At 41.9% G+C, this 17,430-nt stretch overlaps 1 protein-coding gene and 1 long non-coding RNA gene across 2 annotated transcripts in view; one reads left to right on the forward strand and one right to left on the reverse strand.

Moving 5' to 3' along the window:
• Positions 1 to 17,430, reverse strand: part of LOC138977778 (uncharacterized) — a 141,754-nt gene that overhangs the window by 104,684 nt on the left and 19,640 nt on the right. The window contains exons 3-5 of the mRNA XM_070350383.1: positions 14,456 to 14,696; positions 13,982 to 14,056; positions 324 to 557 (exon numbers count right to left, since the gene is read on the reverse strand). Of these exons, the coding sequence (XP_070206484.1) occupies positions 324 to 557; positions 13,982 to 14,056; positions 14,456 to 14,696 (550 nt within the window). The remainder of the gene's footprint in view (positions 1 to 323; positions 558 to 13,981; positions 14,057 to 14,455; positions 14,697 to 17,430) is intronic.
• On the forward strand, positions 2,409 to 3,632 carry LOC138979199 (uncharacterized). The gene is made up of 3 exons (XR_011459929.1): positions 2,409 to 2,501; positions 2,644 to 2,739; positions 3,334 to 3,632. It is a non-coding gene; the product is annotated as an uncharacterized lncRNA (long non-coding RNA).

Genomic DNA, 17,430 nt, shown 5'->3' on the forward strand with positions numbered 1-17,430 from the left:
TTTTGGAGCCCCGATGTCTCTTGCGGTCATTGTCAAACTGAGAATAGGGGAGACGGTTTACAGTCATATTGTTTGATTGTGTAAGTAATGAAACAGTCTTCGTTTATTTCATACCAAAACCATCTCTGTGTTGTTAATTTTATAGTTTCTACAAGTAAAATACTAATTCTCGATCATTTGATCACAACTTGTATGTACTGTAATCTGCAAATATCACGCTGCACACTTCTTAAGTAAGCGACACTGCACAAAATAAGTCCAGACCTTGTGCTCTAAAATGAAAGAAATGGGAGCTTAGTACGCGTATGACGTCAAATACTTACGATAGTTATCCAGTGTTCTTCTGTATACTTCCACTTCTGCTATGGTGTACTCGCTTTGCAAGTCGACTGACCACCAGGTAAAGGCATTGTCGTTTGATGCACTGTGGAAGCAGTTTGGGTAATTATTTCCCCTGTCACGCATATCTCCACTTGTTCGGCCGTTCACCGCAAAGCATGGTTCCTGTGTCCCATACATTGAGCTGCTCGTGGCAGGTTGGTTCACAGCAATGTTCACTGCAAAACATACAACGTATAAAATATCTAAGCATGCCAGGTCAAACGACAAGATCGTTTCTTAAGAATATTTGTTTCAAAAAGAAAGAGAGGCAGACAGACAGACAAACTGTAAGAATGTTCATTTTTGAGGGCAATAGAGAAAGCAAAATTGCTTCTTACATCTGGCCCTTGCCAAATGAGGGATTTCATTTGAATTGAGAACTGCAAAATATACTAGATGTGCTTGCACATGCACAGTTGAACAAAAACGTGAATGTCGCGTCCGCCATTGAAGACATCCTTCGGGGAAGGTTAGTATTATCATCGACTCGAGTGTGCTGTCACTTTGTGTTACTATGGAAGCGTTTGTTCTTTTTCTTTTTTTTGCGTGGATATTTTTCATGTCTGCGTATTAATTTTGGGGTATTTTAAAAGTTACAAGCACAACGTGTTGGGTTAAGCTATGAATCAACATGGCGGATGCAGTAATTAATACAAGATGAACCCGCAGAGGCAACACAAGGAAACGTTTTGACGATACCAAGGAAAAAGATGAAAAGTGAGAAACATCGCCCTTACAAGGTTCCATTGAACAATACCAACACATACATTTCTTGTTCTTCACTTCCATCCTTTCAGCACAAAACGGTCAATATAAAAGTTTGCGTTCAATAGGCCTCTTTCCGCGGCCTTGAGAGTTGACCTTCCACTTCCGCTTTCGGGCAAAGTGTCGTGGCGGGCGGTAAGAGATGGTCAACAAAACGTGTGCGTATGGACTGTGCAAAAGCGACTCAAGGCATTATGGCCGGTCGAAGATAGAAGGAGTCGCTTTCATTTATTTTCCTCAGCCAAGAAAGGATAAAGAGAAATGTAAACGGTGGGTGAGAGCGTGCGGCCGGCCAGCAGAAGGCGCCGGTTGTTTCACCGAGGATTCCGTGACGAAAGACACCTATATTTGTTCCAAACATTTTGTAGCGGGGAATGGACCAACGCCAATTCATCCTGATCCAGTACCAGCTCTGGCATCAAAAGTGGAAAAAATAGCATTTGAAAAGAAAAACAAGAAGGGCAAAGCCCATACGACTCACATGCTTGACCTAAACCTAGCAATGACATCATACACTAAGAACTGCTTTACACATTTTTCCTACCAAAATACATGTGACCTTGACCCAAGGTCAAGGTCATCCAAGGTCATGCAACACAAAGCTGTTAATTCAAGACATAGGAAGTACAATGGTGCTTATTGGCTCTTTCTACCATGAGATATGGTCACTTTTAGTGGTTCACTACCTTATTTTGGTCACATTTCATAAGGGTCAAAGAGACCTTGACCTTGATCATATGTGACCAAATGTGTCTCATGATGAAAGCATAACATGTGCCCCACATAATTTTTAAGTTTGAAACAGTTGTCTTCCATAGTTCAGGGTCAAGGTCACTTCAAAATATGTATACAATCCAACTTTGAAGAGCCCCTGTGACCTTGACCTTGAAGCAAGGTAAACCAAACTGGTATCAAAAGATGGGGCTTACTTTGCCCTATATATCATATATAGGTGAGGTATTCAATCTCAAAAACTTCAGAGAAAATGTGAAAAATGTGAAAAATAGCTGTTTTTTAGACAACATTTATGGCCCCTGCGACCTTGACCTTGAAGCAAGGTCAAGATGCTATGTATGTTTTTTGGGGCCTTGTCATCATACACCATCTTGCCAAATTTGGTACTAATAGACTGAATAGTGTCCAAGAAATATCCAACGTTAAAGTTTTCCGGACGGCCGGACGGACGTCCGGACGGACGGACGGACGGACGGACGACTCGGGTGAGTACATAGACTCACTTTTGCTTCGCATGTGAGTCAAAAAGCGGCCATGCCCTAAAGAACGACAGTATGCCAGAGCTTCTGGCAGCAAGAAACCGGCCAGATCAAACCCGTCTGCAGTGCTCACACCGACAGGTCAGGCTTTTATTTTTCTGTATTAATTTCATAACTGTTTACTAGCATGCTAGGTTAGTCCACATTTGCGAGTTAATGGCAGTTTATTTAGGGTATTTCATATTGCATGATGTTTATGGTTCTTTGTTTTGTGTGTTTTCAGAATCTGTGGTGACTGGTAGGCCTACTGCCAGTGACATCGGTGTTTTTAGCAGCAAGAAGTCCAGATCTGAATCATCTGCAGTGCTTTCACCGACAGGTCAGGATTATATGGCATCTATTATTTGTCTGTGTTTGTTTGTAGGCCTGTATAAATTAGTATGCTCAAATGGGGCCGTCAAGAAAACCCATGATCAACACAGATTAGCCTAGGGCTAACCTTTCCGAGGAGAAAAACAAAGTCAAACTGTCCTCTTTTTGGCTCACGTAAGTGTAGCCTATGCGATGCTAACTTTTGTCTGTCTGTGCGTGCGTGCGTATGTATGTATCATTGTATGTATGTGCATGTGTGTGTGTATATGTCTGGTATTTTGAACGGGCCGATACTAGTTGGCAGTCGTGTCCCTGTAAGTAGGCTACATGCAGACAGACAGATCTAGATCTAGTGTCGCACTTTCTTGCACAGTGTCACCTATGCTTACTGTGTGTTTGTGTATGTGTGACGGAGTGATTGAGTTTGTGTTACTGTTTGTCGATTTCTTACGTGAGCCTTGAAGGCTTCGCCTCTTGTTTTTTTTTACTGTGAACTGCCGCTGCGATTGTGCACTGTGGCAAGTCAGTGTCAGTTCGTTCAATAGGCCTAGTCATATATTGCATGATAATCATAGTTGTTCTTTGTTTTGTGTGTGTTCAGAACCTGTGGTGACCAGTAATACCAGTGCCACTGCTGGACAAGGGGAGCAAGTAAGTGATGTCACGTCATACCAGGAACAGAATGTCACACCAACCAAGGAGCCCATCAACAGAGCAGCTCCAAGGACACCATTTCTCTTGCGACACGTGCTGCAAAGGGAACCAAACCTCAAGAAGCAGCTGATGACAACAACAGGAACACAGACCGACCTGACATCTTCACCGAGATTTAGTGCAGGCGATGTTGTTTTTAATGAACTCAGCGATGACGATCTCATGGGCAGTCTCAAACAGCTGAAAAGGACCGTGTTCAAAGCTAGCGTGTTCAGGGATGACCAGACGTGTACATTTTACACGGGTCTCACTGTGGTGGGGTTTGGACTTCTTCTTAACTTTGTCAGTAATGTTGCCTCCAGGATGACATACTGGAGGGGTGAAGAGACTGGCCCTGATGGCGTTGTCCCCAACCGCCGAGACCAGACGGGGACACAGAGACTTCTGACTTTAAAGGAAGAACTTCTTGTTGTCTTGGTGCGTCTTCGACGTGCACTAGAGGTAAACATGCTGAGTGACTTGATGGGTGTGTCCTCATCATTGGTAAGCAGGATTTTCATTACGTGGATTCATATGCTATCACGGGAACTTTGCTTTCTGATCAAATGGCCAACACGAGCACGTGTTCTTTCCAGACTGCCTCGAGCATTTAGATTTTTCCCCAAAACACGTGTGATTATTGATTGCACAGAGTTTCAGCTTCAGAAACCCTCACTACCTTCTGTGCAGAGAAAAACTTATTCCAGTTACAAACACAGGAATACCGCTAAGTGTCTTGTTGGCGTTACACCGCGTGGGGCATTTAGTTTTGTGTCTGATATATGGACAGGGTCCATATCTGACAGAAAAGTTGTTGAGATGTCTGGTTTTCTGGAGATGCTAGAGGCTGGAGATGATGTAATGGCCGACAGGGGTTTTCTAATTAGGGACCTTGTCACGCTGCGTAAAGCCACCCTAAACATCCCACCCTTTGCTCATGGCAGACAAATGGCAAAATCAGCAGTGACAAAAACGCGTAGGATAGCTGCTGTTCGAATCCACGTAGAGCGGGCCATCGGCCGTCTTAAGCAGTTTCGACTTCTTAGCGAGACCATTCCAGCACCCCTGAATCCTCTGGTCCACATGTGTGTCACTGTAGCTGCGGCTTTGTGTAATCTTGAGAAACCACTGTGTCGGTAAAATCAGAAGCGTTGTCTGGAAAGCACACTAGACTTTGATCATGCACCAGAACCAGTAGCCGTGACTCGTACCCAGACAAAATATACTGGAGCCCAGCCTTGAAACGTACTACATGTACAGTGAAACCTGTGAACAGCACACCTACGAATAGCAACAATCCTGTGAATAACAACATCTCCATGTGGACAGATTTTTGCCCTGGTTTTCGGTCCAAGAGTCCCTGTGATGCAGTTGTAAAGTGCTTTATTGTGAACTATTTTTTGTGTTTAGGCAACAACAAAAAAATAGGTGTGGTTACGGTAACATAGCCAAAAAAAATAGGGTAGGAAGGTAGGCAATCACTTTTTTTTTTTTAACTTTTTTTTTCTAATGTGTACAAATTAAACCTACTTGACAGGGAAATAAGTGTGCGACTCGGGCGCTTTCGCTTTCATGGCGTTTTCTGCACTCGTTTTCTTGTGTTGTTTTTTTTGTTGTTGACAAATTATGTAATAAAAAGTTATAGGGTCGGCCCCTAAAAATAGGGTAGGTCGGGTTACCGTAACCACACCTTTTTTTTTTTAGGCCTTATATTAATTTATGCTTTCAGTTTTAACTTTAGTTTATAGTACAGTGTATTGCGCTATATTAAATGGTGTATTATTAAATTCGGATCAGATTAAATACTCAAAAAATAACAAAACAAAAGCAAACTATCACTTGTTTGTTTTCTGTAAAATGTATTGCATACTCAGGTCAGGATTTCAGATGTACACATGCATAAACAAAATCTACGACTAAACACTCTTTCACTGCTTACGCTACACTACATAATTATACATTTATCGCTACAATGGAGTTTTCATGTTGTTTTTTTACCAAATCACTCAAACAAACAAAAACAGCGAAATACATAGTAAAATTAGTGTGATGCTGTTGTGCAGCTCACAGGGAGCTTTATTTACTTTCTGCTGCAGAGACTGAATAAAGCACAACCAGCAGTGTGCTCAACAATCAAGTCTATAATTATAGTGAATCTGAATGCAAACACCGCTCAAAAAGAACAATAATCAATTCATTTTCTTTATGAATGCAATCATTACCAAGGGTTACACAGACTGGTCACAAATTTCAGGCTTTAACACACAATAATGCAGGGCAAATTTGGGATTTGTAAAAATCTTCTGCCTTCCGGACAAATTCCACAGCAAACTTCTCACTGTACTGCACAGGGACAATGATAATCCCTTTTGTTGTGTAAATCACCAAATCACACTCACTCAGACCATACACGAACAGCTGTGTTTGTATTTGGTGAAAGTACTGAGACCTTTCATTGAGACTCCAGCTCCCATTGTCTACGTTCAGCTCGCAACCTCTCTGCCTTGCGGCATCTTTGGGTGACAGCTCTCTTAGTGCATACGGACATTTGATTTCTATCAACTTCTCACTGTGACCAGTACAAGAGCATGATACAAGACCATCTACTGAGCATCCCAAGAAGGGTTTTCTACTGGAAATCTGTAACCCTCTTTCACTGAGTGTAACGTTTTTATGCTTTTTTTTCTCCACGCGACAATAGTGCTCTCTTGCTTTTTTCTCTTTCTTCCTTCCCCAAGCCAAAGCTGGAGTGTCAAAGTCTGTCCGTTTCCCCAGGATGTGATCTACTAATTTTGTACAGTCTGTGTCGGGCTTCCCACACAGGGTGGTGTGTCTAGAACAGACGCGCTTCATGTCGGAGGCAGTCACACGGCCCTGCCTCATAACGTACCACAGCGGATTGTTATTCTGTCCGCGAGTTGCTTTCTCAATCCGCTGCAGCGTCTCTTGCTCTGAACACAGAGCATCAACAACACAATCAAAGTCACGATCTGTGTCGCCTTGTGAAGTGATATCCTTGGTCCTTGCTGCAACAGAATGCTGCAGAAGCTGTTCATCTGCATCAGTGGTCTCACTTGGATCCTGGCTACTGTCAACCAAGCACTCTAGCACTGCAGCATCGGGCAGCTCCTGCGAGACAACAGAATACACAAATATAATTTATATTATATTTTTAATTGTTTAAAATAACTGTGGAACAAACAACAGTATAGTCACAAACCCTGCAGTACCAGTAATAACCATGTTCCAACCCTTCAACACCCCCCCCCCCCCCCCCCCGCACACACCCCAAAAACCCAGAAGCAAACATCAACATGCACTAATATTACAAAAGTTACAACTAGTATTACTAAACAAGCCTTGTAACCAATTATAGTCAATTTTGTAGCATTAATAGTAATACGAGCAAAAGTGCTTCATAACAAAAGTCAAACCCTTTCTTTATCCTCTGTAAACGTCATGTGTCTCAGATTACCTCCCTTCACAGCCTAATTTACCCATTAGGCGTCATACTCATAGCCCTCAAACATGTTCTCAGATTTGATTTTAGACCCGTGGAATGCTGGGTAGGAAATTTCTACCTCAGTTTTAGAGAATGTTAAAAATAGCGATGGGAATCACCCTCTGTTTGGCTGACGTAACTTCTACCACCACACGTTTAACAAGAAGAGCAAACGCTCGATCGAGTCACTTTCGCAGTTCTGAATATTATATGAGGCATCAGATGGACAGGAAGAAATTGCTATTCACAACACAATGAGTCACGTTCACATAAAATTTGAGCCCGGTCACTTTTATAGTTTCCGAGAAAAGCCCAACGTTAAGTTGTGTGTTGCCGAACAGAAAAGGCTAGTTATCTCCCTTGTTTTTCTGATAACGTTCGTAAAAGGCTACAGATGTAAATACTTTGATGTAAAGAATAATCCTACAAAGTTTCAATCACATCCGATGAACTTTGTCAAAGATATAAAATGTCTAATTTTTCCTTTGACGCTGACCTGTGACCTTGAAAAAGGTCAAAGGTCAACGAAACCATCGTTAAAGTGTAGAGGTCATTGGAGGTCACGACTAAACAAAATATGAGCCCGATCGCTTTGATAGTTTCCGAGAAAAGATATAAAATGTCTAATTTTTCCTTTGACGCTGACCTGTGACCTTGAAAAAGGTCAAAGGTCAACGAAACCATCGTTAAAGTGTAGAGGTCATTGGAGGTCACGACTAAACAAAATATGAGCCCGATCGCTTTGATAGTTTCCGAGAAAAGTCCAACGTTAAGGTGGTGTCTACGGACGGCCGGCCGGACGGCCGGCCGGCCGGACAGACTAACACTGACCGATTACATAGAGTCACTTTTTCTCAAGTGACTCAAAAACTGAAGCCCTGTGCCTGCCGGCATAGCAACCCGCTTTACCCCCCTCTCTCTCTCATCCCCAACCTCCACTCTCTCTCTCCTTGGATCGTAGGCCTTTGCAAAAGTAGGCCTATAGAATCGTAACCTAGAACTTGCTGCTCGACGACACTGCATGTGGTGGCCACACGTGCTTTGCGTGGATCTTGAGATTCTTATGTTGGTTCGCTGCACCGAGATTTTTTAATGGAGAGATTCGGAGGGAGGTGTTAGTGAGAGTGGTATGGAAATAGTAAAAACCTAAAATCTAGATCAGCGCATATCTTGACCATTAATTAATTGTTTATTTTTAGTAGAAACGGCACCCTTTTTATAACCTCTGGTAGAGAAGTTGTGACCTCTAGACTTTGTTTTTTGACATTACGCAAACTTACGTTTTACTAAAAATAGCCGCTCCCCTTCAAGGCCGCTCTCGGTGTCACGCTCTTTCCAAATCGGTCTATTTTTTTGTGAGTGAACTCTGTCACGTGAAGAATTCTGAGTCTCTGCATCTAACGAACTTAGAATTCAGTTGGTGTGTCGAGCTGGTAGGCGAAGGGTCGTCCCTTGAAGTTGAATTGTCTGAAGAAGAACCCACTGAGGAATTCGCCGAGAGTAGCAAGAACTTAGAAGAACACACCGAAGATGAAGAAGAAGAATCTCCAGAAGTTATGAAGACTCAGAAGTTATCTCCGTAAACCCGAAGTCTCACAGGCCAGGAATAGGTAAACTTTTACTTTTTACGTTTAGTTTAGCCTTGCAGCCTAGAAATAAAATCCAGTTTTATTAGGCTAGTCTCGAATTGACAGAAAATAGGCTAGAATTTAGTGGTAGAACAGTGTCAAATTGTGGTCAGCATCTTTAGGAATGATGAAAACAAAGGTGTTGAATTTTCTATTGTTTTTGTGCCTTGTAGCGCATAAGTTATGATTTGACTTGTTTTTCAACTAAGTTTGGCACAAGAATGCTTGGCTTCTCTCAAAGTATAAAACTATGGAATTGGCATAAGAAAAGTTCTGAATTCTCAATTGACCTTTTGAACTTAAAACCCTTTTGAGTCAAGTTTCTTTATAGAAACATTTTTTCTTGTTTTCTTTGTGATAAATTGTTATTCCTTTTTTGTGCTTGTTTTTCTGCCTTTTTATGAACTAATTTTAATTGCCAGTTTTAAAGTTTTATAAAAAGGATAAAGACAATCTTGCTGACCGCAATGAGAACCCTTTTTTTGGTATCCTTTTGTGATTTGATATGAAATGTGACTGAACAGCCTGAATTTATTGCGCTTTTATTGCGCTTTTTGAAATGAATTTTTGAAATATCATCCTGTCGGCAAATGCGATCATTGGGGTAAAATATAATTTGATTTATTTATTGTTCTTGATATTGATATTGGAACGGATGACTGCTATGTCATTGTAATTTCAGACCATGATTTATTTTTGAATTAAATTGAACACACAGTGAAAATTATACAGTTTGGTAGCATTTTGTTGTGTTTGCTTTGTGGAGTGATCAACTGAACATGTCGACGGTTTGGTGGATTACTTCACCCTTTATTTAGAACAATTACATGATTTTCACTTGAACTGGACATTGAATATTTTTTCACCCAAATTGGTTGATTTATCTGAACTTGAAACGCAATTTTGTTTTCTGAAATTTACCCTTTGATTGCTGCTGCTGCCAGTGTTGATTGTTTTTTGTGTAAATGATTTTGTATGAATGATGTTTTTTGCCATGATAATAAATTTGGTCGAAACAGTTTTCGACAGGTTCAACAACCAATTAAAACCTCGTTTGCGGAACCAAACCTGTTGGACAAGCCTTCATTTGTGTGACATCGGGCTGAATGGGTGTGAATCCACTGCAACACTGCATTCCCCACACCCTAATAAATGCTTCAGCATCCCAAGCATCTACAAGCCCGTTTCATACTTTTGTGATGATGCACTTTTGTACAAGTGAATCCAATATGTTGTCTGCTTCGCCTGACAACATAACTAGAGATGCAACTGTACCTTGGAAAGTAATTCAGCAAACAAGGCTTCCTTCTCAGCAGTATGCACTCTGTCTTCATAAGCCCGTGGATCAAAGTTGTCTGCAGACGGAAGCTTACGAGGAACTCTGTTATCATACCTGCAAGTAAGGAAAATGAATGTGTATATGTGTACATGTATGCATTTACTTTCTTCACCTTCCTATATTATGCATACATAACATACATGTGCAAATGTTTAAGCTAACCAGTGTCTGTCTGCACACAGCAACCAGCCACGCTTTACAAAACCACAATGTGACTAAAAGTAAAACACAAAGGATGTTATTATTATATTAACCTACCTGGCTTTAATCTGGGGCAGCATGTTCAGCCTTTCAGCTTCTTCACAGGCAGTGTTGCGCCTCACCCAGACAGCAGGTCCATCTGTGACTGACTTCACCTCATGGTCTTCTATAGCATACAAAGCTGCTGCAATATGTCTGCATGCACCATCAGATCTGCAAAATGAAATGGATAATATAATTTAACCATTTTACAATGTTGGTGTTCTATTTATTGTTTTTGACTCACATGCGAAGCAAAAGTGAGTCTATGTACTCACCCGAGTCGTCCGTCCGTCCGTCCCCCCCGTCCGGAAAACTTTAACGTTGGATATTTCTTGGACACTATTCAGTCTATCAGTACCAAATTTGGCAAGATGGTGTATGATGACAAGGCCCCAAAAAACATACATAGCATCTTGACCTTGCTTCAAGGTCAAGGTCGCAGGGGCCATAAATGTTGTCTAAAAAACAGCTATTTTTCACATTTTTCCCATTTTCTCTGAAGTTTTTGAGATTTAATACCTCACCTATATATGATATATAGGGCAAAGTAAGCCCCATCTTTTGATACCAGTTTGGTTTACCTTGCTTCAAGGTCAAGGTCACAGGAGCTCTTCAAAGTTGGATTGTATACATATTTTGAAGTGACCTTGACCCTGAACTATGGAAGATAACTGTTTCAAACTTAAAAATTATGTGGGGCACATGTTATGCTTTCATCATGAGACACATTTGGTCACATATGATCAAGGTCAAGGTCACTTTGACCCTTATGAAATGTGACCAAAATAAGGTAGTGAACCACTAAAAGTGACCATATCTCATGGTAGAAAGAGCCAATATGCACCATTGTACTTCCTATGTCTTGAATTAACAGCTTTGTGTTGCATGTCCTTGGATGACCTTGACCTTGGGTCAAGGTCACATGTATTTTGGTAGGAAAAATGTGTAAAGCAGTTCTTAGTGTATGATGTCATTGCTAGGTTTAGCTGAATGTCAAGGTCATGTAAAGGTCAAGGTCAAGCATGTGAGTCGTATGGGCTTTGCCCTTCTTGTTAATTTTAGCAGCGTAATGTTAAATCATTACAGTAACTTGAGTAGATCTATTCAGTACAATGAAGGCTGCTACAAGATCAGTTGAGTAGGCTACATACCCTGCAGGACACTGACAATAAGCCAAGTGGATGTCCCCATCACGATCAGCGATGATCCACAGCTTGTATGCATCTGTCAAGATGTAGGTCTTCTGTCGTTGAGTAGGCTTTACACGGGACTGGTAGCAGCAAAACCTTTCGTTGTTCCAGCACTTGAGTTCCAAAACATGGCCATCGTGAAAAAGTCTGTAATCTTCGTAGCTTTTGTACGCCTTTGTCGCTTTCTTATCGAAGTCAGTCCTACTGTCGATCAGATAGTTGAAAACGTCGATCAGGCCTATCATTGGTGTCGAACTAAAATCATCAGAAAACGGTAGCGTGAAGGGGTCAAGAACCGGAAAATTCAAGCCCTGTAGACTTGATTTGACCTGGCTGGCCACGTCAACGTTGGACGAATCAGGGTCAGTTTCAAGCGATAATCCGCTGGCGCAGGTGGCAAGTCGGACCAAAGATTGTTTGCAATAACCCGTGGCACTAATCCCTCTTGCTTTGAGGTATTCCCGAAGAGATTCACAGTTTAATTTAGAAAAGTCCCGTCCACTGTCGCTATGAGCAGCCATTGTTTTCGGGAAGACTTTTGCCCGAAGTTAGGGGAAATAACTCACAACTTATACTTTTTTTAGGGCTGTGTTGTCTCCCATTTAGTTGCGGCAAAGGGCCTATTTCATTCTGTGAGTTTGACAGATTGACAAGATGTAGTAATTTCGCGTTGCGCGACTTGTTTTTATTTAAAGGCCCACCCCGCCTCCCGTAATCCATCAGTTTCCGATCACAGACACAGCAAGGCTTTTACATTCAGTACAAACACCCTTTTAGTTCAAACGTTTACTGCTAGGGAACACCCTAGGTGCTCTCCATTGACAGCGAGCTTTTTCAAAGAATTTATTTTGCTTGGACGTAAAGATACGGATTGGAAACCTCGATCGATATGGCGCTAGACCTAATAAATTGACAGCATGTGAGACAAACATGAACAAATTATTATCCACAGGACAAGGTCAGTTCCATTCGTTTGAAAAAAGGGAGCCTGGATGCAGGTCATGCGAGCTGGGTGTACACGTTGAATTGTGCGTGTAAGATGCAGCTCTTTTTACTTCAGTGATGTGATGGCGCGGAAGTACCGGAAACCATGCAACTTTCCCCTTTTTTGGAATGCCACGCAACTGCGATTTCCGAACATGCGATATTGTTTGTTGATTTGCCTATGTAAAATGAGGATTGCGCTTAAAAACGCACTGCCGCGACAGGGCTACTATCACATCACATGAGCTGCATCTTACCATTACCAAAGAAGACGAAGTTTTTGCAAACTCCTTAATTTTTTCTAAGTTAACCGCCGCCACTCGGTTTGTGTCACTCGTAGTTGTATATCTAACAGCAGAGGCACACAAAAACGTGCTATTTCAGATCTAGAGTCGCTTTGAGACCGAAAACGACCAAAAAGGTCATGTATGCCGTAAAGTGGGTAACACGGGGCCCCGATGGCTCGGTGATTGAATAAACCACGAGAACTGCTGTGTGCTTTACGCATGATAAAGAACCATTCAAGTGCTCAGGCCTGAAAGTGGCGAGTAGAAACATGTAACTGGCGAGTAGAAATGTTCATCTACCCGCCAAATGCGAGTAAAGTGTCTGAAACATTGTTGGTTTGGCTGGTAAAGTTTGCTCTCTGGCTAGTACATGTTCAGAATTACTAGCCCAAGGCTAGTACATCATTTTTTTGACTTTCAGGGCTGGTGTTTTGAAAGAGGCATTTAATGCATGGGTGGGACTGAAAAATGTCATGAATCTTGAAGAACCTCCAACCTCAACCGAACCATACACACACAACAACAACGAACAAGTCGCGTAAGACGAAATTACTACATTTAGTCAAGCTGTCGAACTCACAGAATGAGACTGAACGCACTGCATTTGTTCACCAAGACCGTATAGCATCGTCAGTCCCCCGCTCGTGGAAAAGGCAATGAAATTGACAACCCAGTACAGCGCGGTAGTGGTTGCGCTGAGCAGGATAGCACGTTTTCTCACAAATTTCACTAAATGCCGGATATGACGTCATCAGACATCCTAAAAAAGAAAAAAATGGTCCGGGTATATCATCTGGACGATGTTTTTGTTAAGTTTCATGAAGATCAGCCCAGTATTTTCTTCGGAATCGATCTACACACACACACACACACACACACACACACACATGCATACACCACGACCCTCGTCACACACACACACACACACACACACACACACACACACACACACACACGCACGCACATGCATACACCACGACACTCGTCTCGATTCCCCGTCAATGTTAAAACATTTACTCAAAAAATCATGTAAAAAGAGAGAAAAAAAGAAAAGGTCTTAATCGAATCCGGATTTCCGGCATATACCGGAAGAATCCTACCCATGTTAATGTTGTTGAATCCTACTGCGTGTGTGTTCCATCAGGTAAATAATGATGTTTTAGGAAATGTGACCCCGTTACGACTTTGAAATCTTTCGAGGGTCAACCAAACTTGCAAGACGACCGATTGCTCACTACTTATACTCTCCTATAGGTGCCTAAGTCGGCCCAAGAGTTACTAACAATTAAGATTATTTCTTCCCTTGTAACAGCTCAATGTGCTTGGCAGCAAAACACACACACACACACACACACACAAACACACTTGTGTTGGAAACCTTACCTAGATTGCCTCTCTGCACATTCGAGCGGTAAATATTACAGTTTTTGCATTGACAACTTCTTCCGTATGGACCATCTGCACACACACAAAAAATCAATCAATTTTACAACTACAATACTTTTTAATAATTACTTTTCACTTTGACAAAATGCACGAGTAAGGTCATCTTTTTATTATTTGCTTTCTTTATTCTCTTCCCCCCCCCCCCCCCCCCCCCCCCCTGTTAATCTTTAGACATTAATGCATCCTGACCTCAGCACCCCCCCCCCTCTCTCTCTCTCTCTCTCTCTCTCTCTCTCTCAGTGAAAGGCGTGTTTGTACGCGTGCACGTGTGTGTGTATGCATGCGTGTGTGTGTGCGTGTATGTGTGTGTGTGTGTGTGTGTGTGTGTGTGTGTGTGTGTGTGTGTGTGTGTGTGTGTGTGTTTGGAAGAAGCTCCCGCAAATACACGAGGCCCAGCCCTGTTGTCCATACATGTATCTCGGCTTCTTTTATGACGACCTCCATCCCTGACACTTTCCGGTGTTGCAGTTGCTGCTTGATTTTGTGTCCAGATCAAGGTCATTCCCTCTCGTTTCGACGACACATTGTAGTAGGTATCTGCTTGCACCTTGGGAGCGCCGTGTGCCAAGACTGCGTTGTTGGGGTCGTTTTGGTTATTCGTTTGTTTGTTCTCTGGTGACGAATTACTCGCGGGTGGGGTCCCTGTTCCCTCCTAAAAGAGAGCATGCCACGATAAGCTCTTATTACAATCAAACTTATGATGAAGTCTGCAACTTAGCTGGTTAAAAAAAAAAGAATATTTGACTGACAGTAAACATTCTTGTTATGTGAGTTGTTTTTTGCTACTGGTGATAAGTGGGGGTCGGCTCACACGGACACATGTTTCAATACAGTCTAGGGGAGAAACTCGTCACAAAGCACCCAGTACATGACAGAGAGATAGTAAAATCACCAAAATCAAAGAAAATACCACGATCATTCAAAAAATGTGGTATATTTAAATTTACTGTGAAAATGCTAGCAAAAATGGCGACCCAAAACGGGAAAGCACACTGGGAGCTTCTTTGCCGACTTACCTCACGTTCTGTGTTGTTGTAGTATCAAAGTTCTAGCTTCAAAAACATCCGAGATCACCTCAACGTTAAGTTTTTATGAAACAAACATGACCCCGCTGTGACCCAAACGGACGGACATATATCATGATATGAATCCTAAGACTCATCAATTACTCAAGTGAGTCAATAACCAAAACTCTCTCTCTCTCTCTCTCTCTCTCTCTCTCTCTCTCTCTCTCTCTCTCTCTCTCTCTCTCTTGCTTCCCTCCCCTCTCACTTCATTAATAATCGGATTACGAATCCAAAGGCGCAAGGAATTAATATATATTAGTTATCGTTAGATTTGACTGTGATATCAACATTTATCAGTCTGAATGTCGAGAAAGCTGAAATCATATCAGATCGAGGCGTAAGCCGAGATCTGATATGATTCAGCCTTTCGAGACATTCAGACTGATAAATGTTGATATCACAGTCAAATCTAACGATAACGATTTTATCGCATTCGATTTCGGAACAGTAGCCGAGGCTAAGAAGTCAGACAAACGCAAGGGAGGCTACTGCCTTGTATTTAATGTTGGAAATGTTGGGTTGTCTTTTCCTGCTTTCGTAACTAGGACTCTTACTTTTATTTTTCAGTAACTGGTTCTTTTTCTCAGACAAAATAAGGCATTTATAATGAAAAAAGAACAAAAATATACGGTCGAAACAGATCACCAACAAAGGCTAACAAGTTCAGTGGAGTTGCCAGTTTGAAGGAACAGCGAAGAATGTCCCACTGAGTTACTTCCTCAGTCGTACTCTTTTTGACTGTTCGATTTGGCAGTTCTGAACGATGGCAGGAACTGAAGTGCGCCAGGCAGTATCAGCGAAGTCCTCTGGCTCATTGTTTGTGCCCAAGAAAGCTTCCAGGTATTTGTCGGTATCGGCGGACTTCATAATAATGTTGTCACGAAGCTCAGCCTGGGTCTCGCTTACGACACATCCAAAATGGCGTCCTCCGACGGCGCTGTGACTGTGTAAAAGATGCTGAAAGTTGTTCGGTTGATGTTGTATGGCTACGACTAAGAAAGGTGGACAATGGTTCATGCAGGTGCGAACTGTTTAAATCGGCTGCTCATTTCCTGCCTTTTTGTGAGTGATGTGCGCTGAAACACTGCAAGAGATCTCACAGTTTTCTAAGTACTGCCACTACTGGTACTTTCAAGGTCAGCTTTGTTTATATGGCTGTTCCAACTACCTCAGTCGGTAAGATTGTAACATTCTTTTTCTACTACTTCTCTGTTAAAGCTGGGTGGGAAAAGTTTGATTTTATTCATTGCACAGCTTAATCTTTCTGATTCAATTACTTTTCATTTATGAATTTGTGATTTAAAATAAAGGGAGACATTTGTTTCCTTCAGGTGAGATTTTATTCTTCAAAATTAGAATTGGAAAGCTACTTCCTGTGCGATGTCAAATTCACTAGGAACTTCCTGCGCGATGTCAATTTTCCTAGTTGACCAATGACAAAAGCTGTTTTTGTCATGTGATCAGTAACAAGAAGGGCAAAGCCCATACGACTCACATGCTTTACACATTTTTCCTACCAAAATACATGTGACCTTGACCCAAGGTCAAGGTCATCCAAGGTCATGCAACACAAAGCTGTTAATTCAAGACATAGGAAGTACAATGGTGCTTATTGGCTCTTTCTACCATGAGATATGGTCACTTTTAGTGGTTCACTACCTTATTTTGGTCACATTTCATAAGGGTCAAAGTGACCTTGACCTTGATCATATGTGACCAAATGTGTCTCATGATGAAAGCATAACATGTGCCCCACATAATTTTTAAGTTTGAAACAGTTATCTTCCATAGTTCAGGGTCAAGGTCACTTCAAAATATGTATACAATCCAACTTTGAAGAGCTCCTGTGACCTTGACCTTGAAGCAAGGTAAACCAAACTGGTATCAAAAGATGGGGCTTACTTTGCCCTATATATCATATATAGGTGAGGTATTGAATCTCAAAAACTTCAGAGAAAATGGGAAAAATATGAAAAATAGCTGTTTTTTAGGCAACATTTATGGCCCCTGCGACCTTGACCTTGAAGCAAGGTCAAGATGCTATGTATGTTTTTTGGGGCCTTGTCATCATACACCATCTTGCCAAATTTGGTACTGATAGACTGAATAGTGTCCAAGAAATATCCAACGTTAAAGTTTTCCGGACGGACGTCCGGACGGACGGACGTCCGGACGTCCGGACGGACGGACGTCCGGACGTCCGGACGGACGGACGGACGGACGGACGGACGACTCGGGTGAGTACATAGACTCACTTTTGCTTCGCATGTGAGTCAAAAATGCGATAATTACACATTAACATGCTTCCATTAATTTTGA

The sequence above is a fragment of the Littorina saxatilis genome, linkage group LG10 (genome assembly GCF_037325665.1).
Source record: "Littorina saxatilis isolate snail1 linkage group LG10, US_GU_Lsax_2.0, whole genome shotgun sequence".
Taxonomy (NCBI): domain Eukaryota; kingdom Metazoa; phylum Mollusca; class Gastropoda; order Littorinimorpha; family Littorinidae; genus Littorina; species Littorina saxatilis.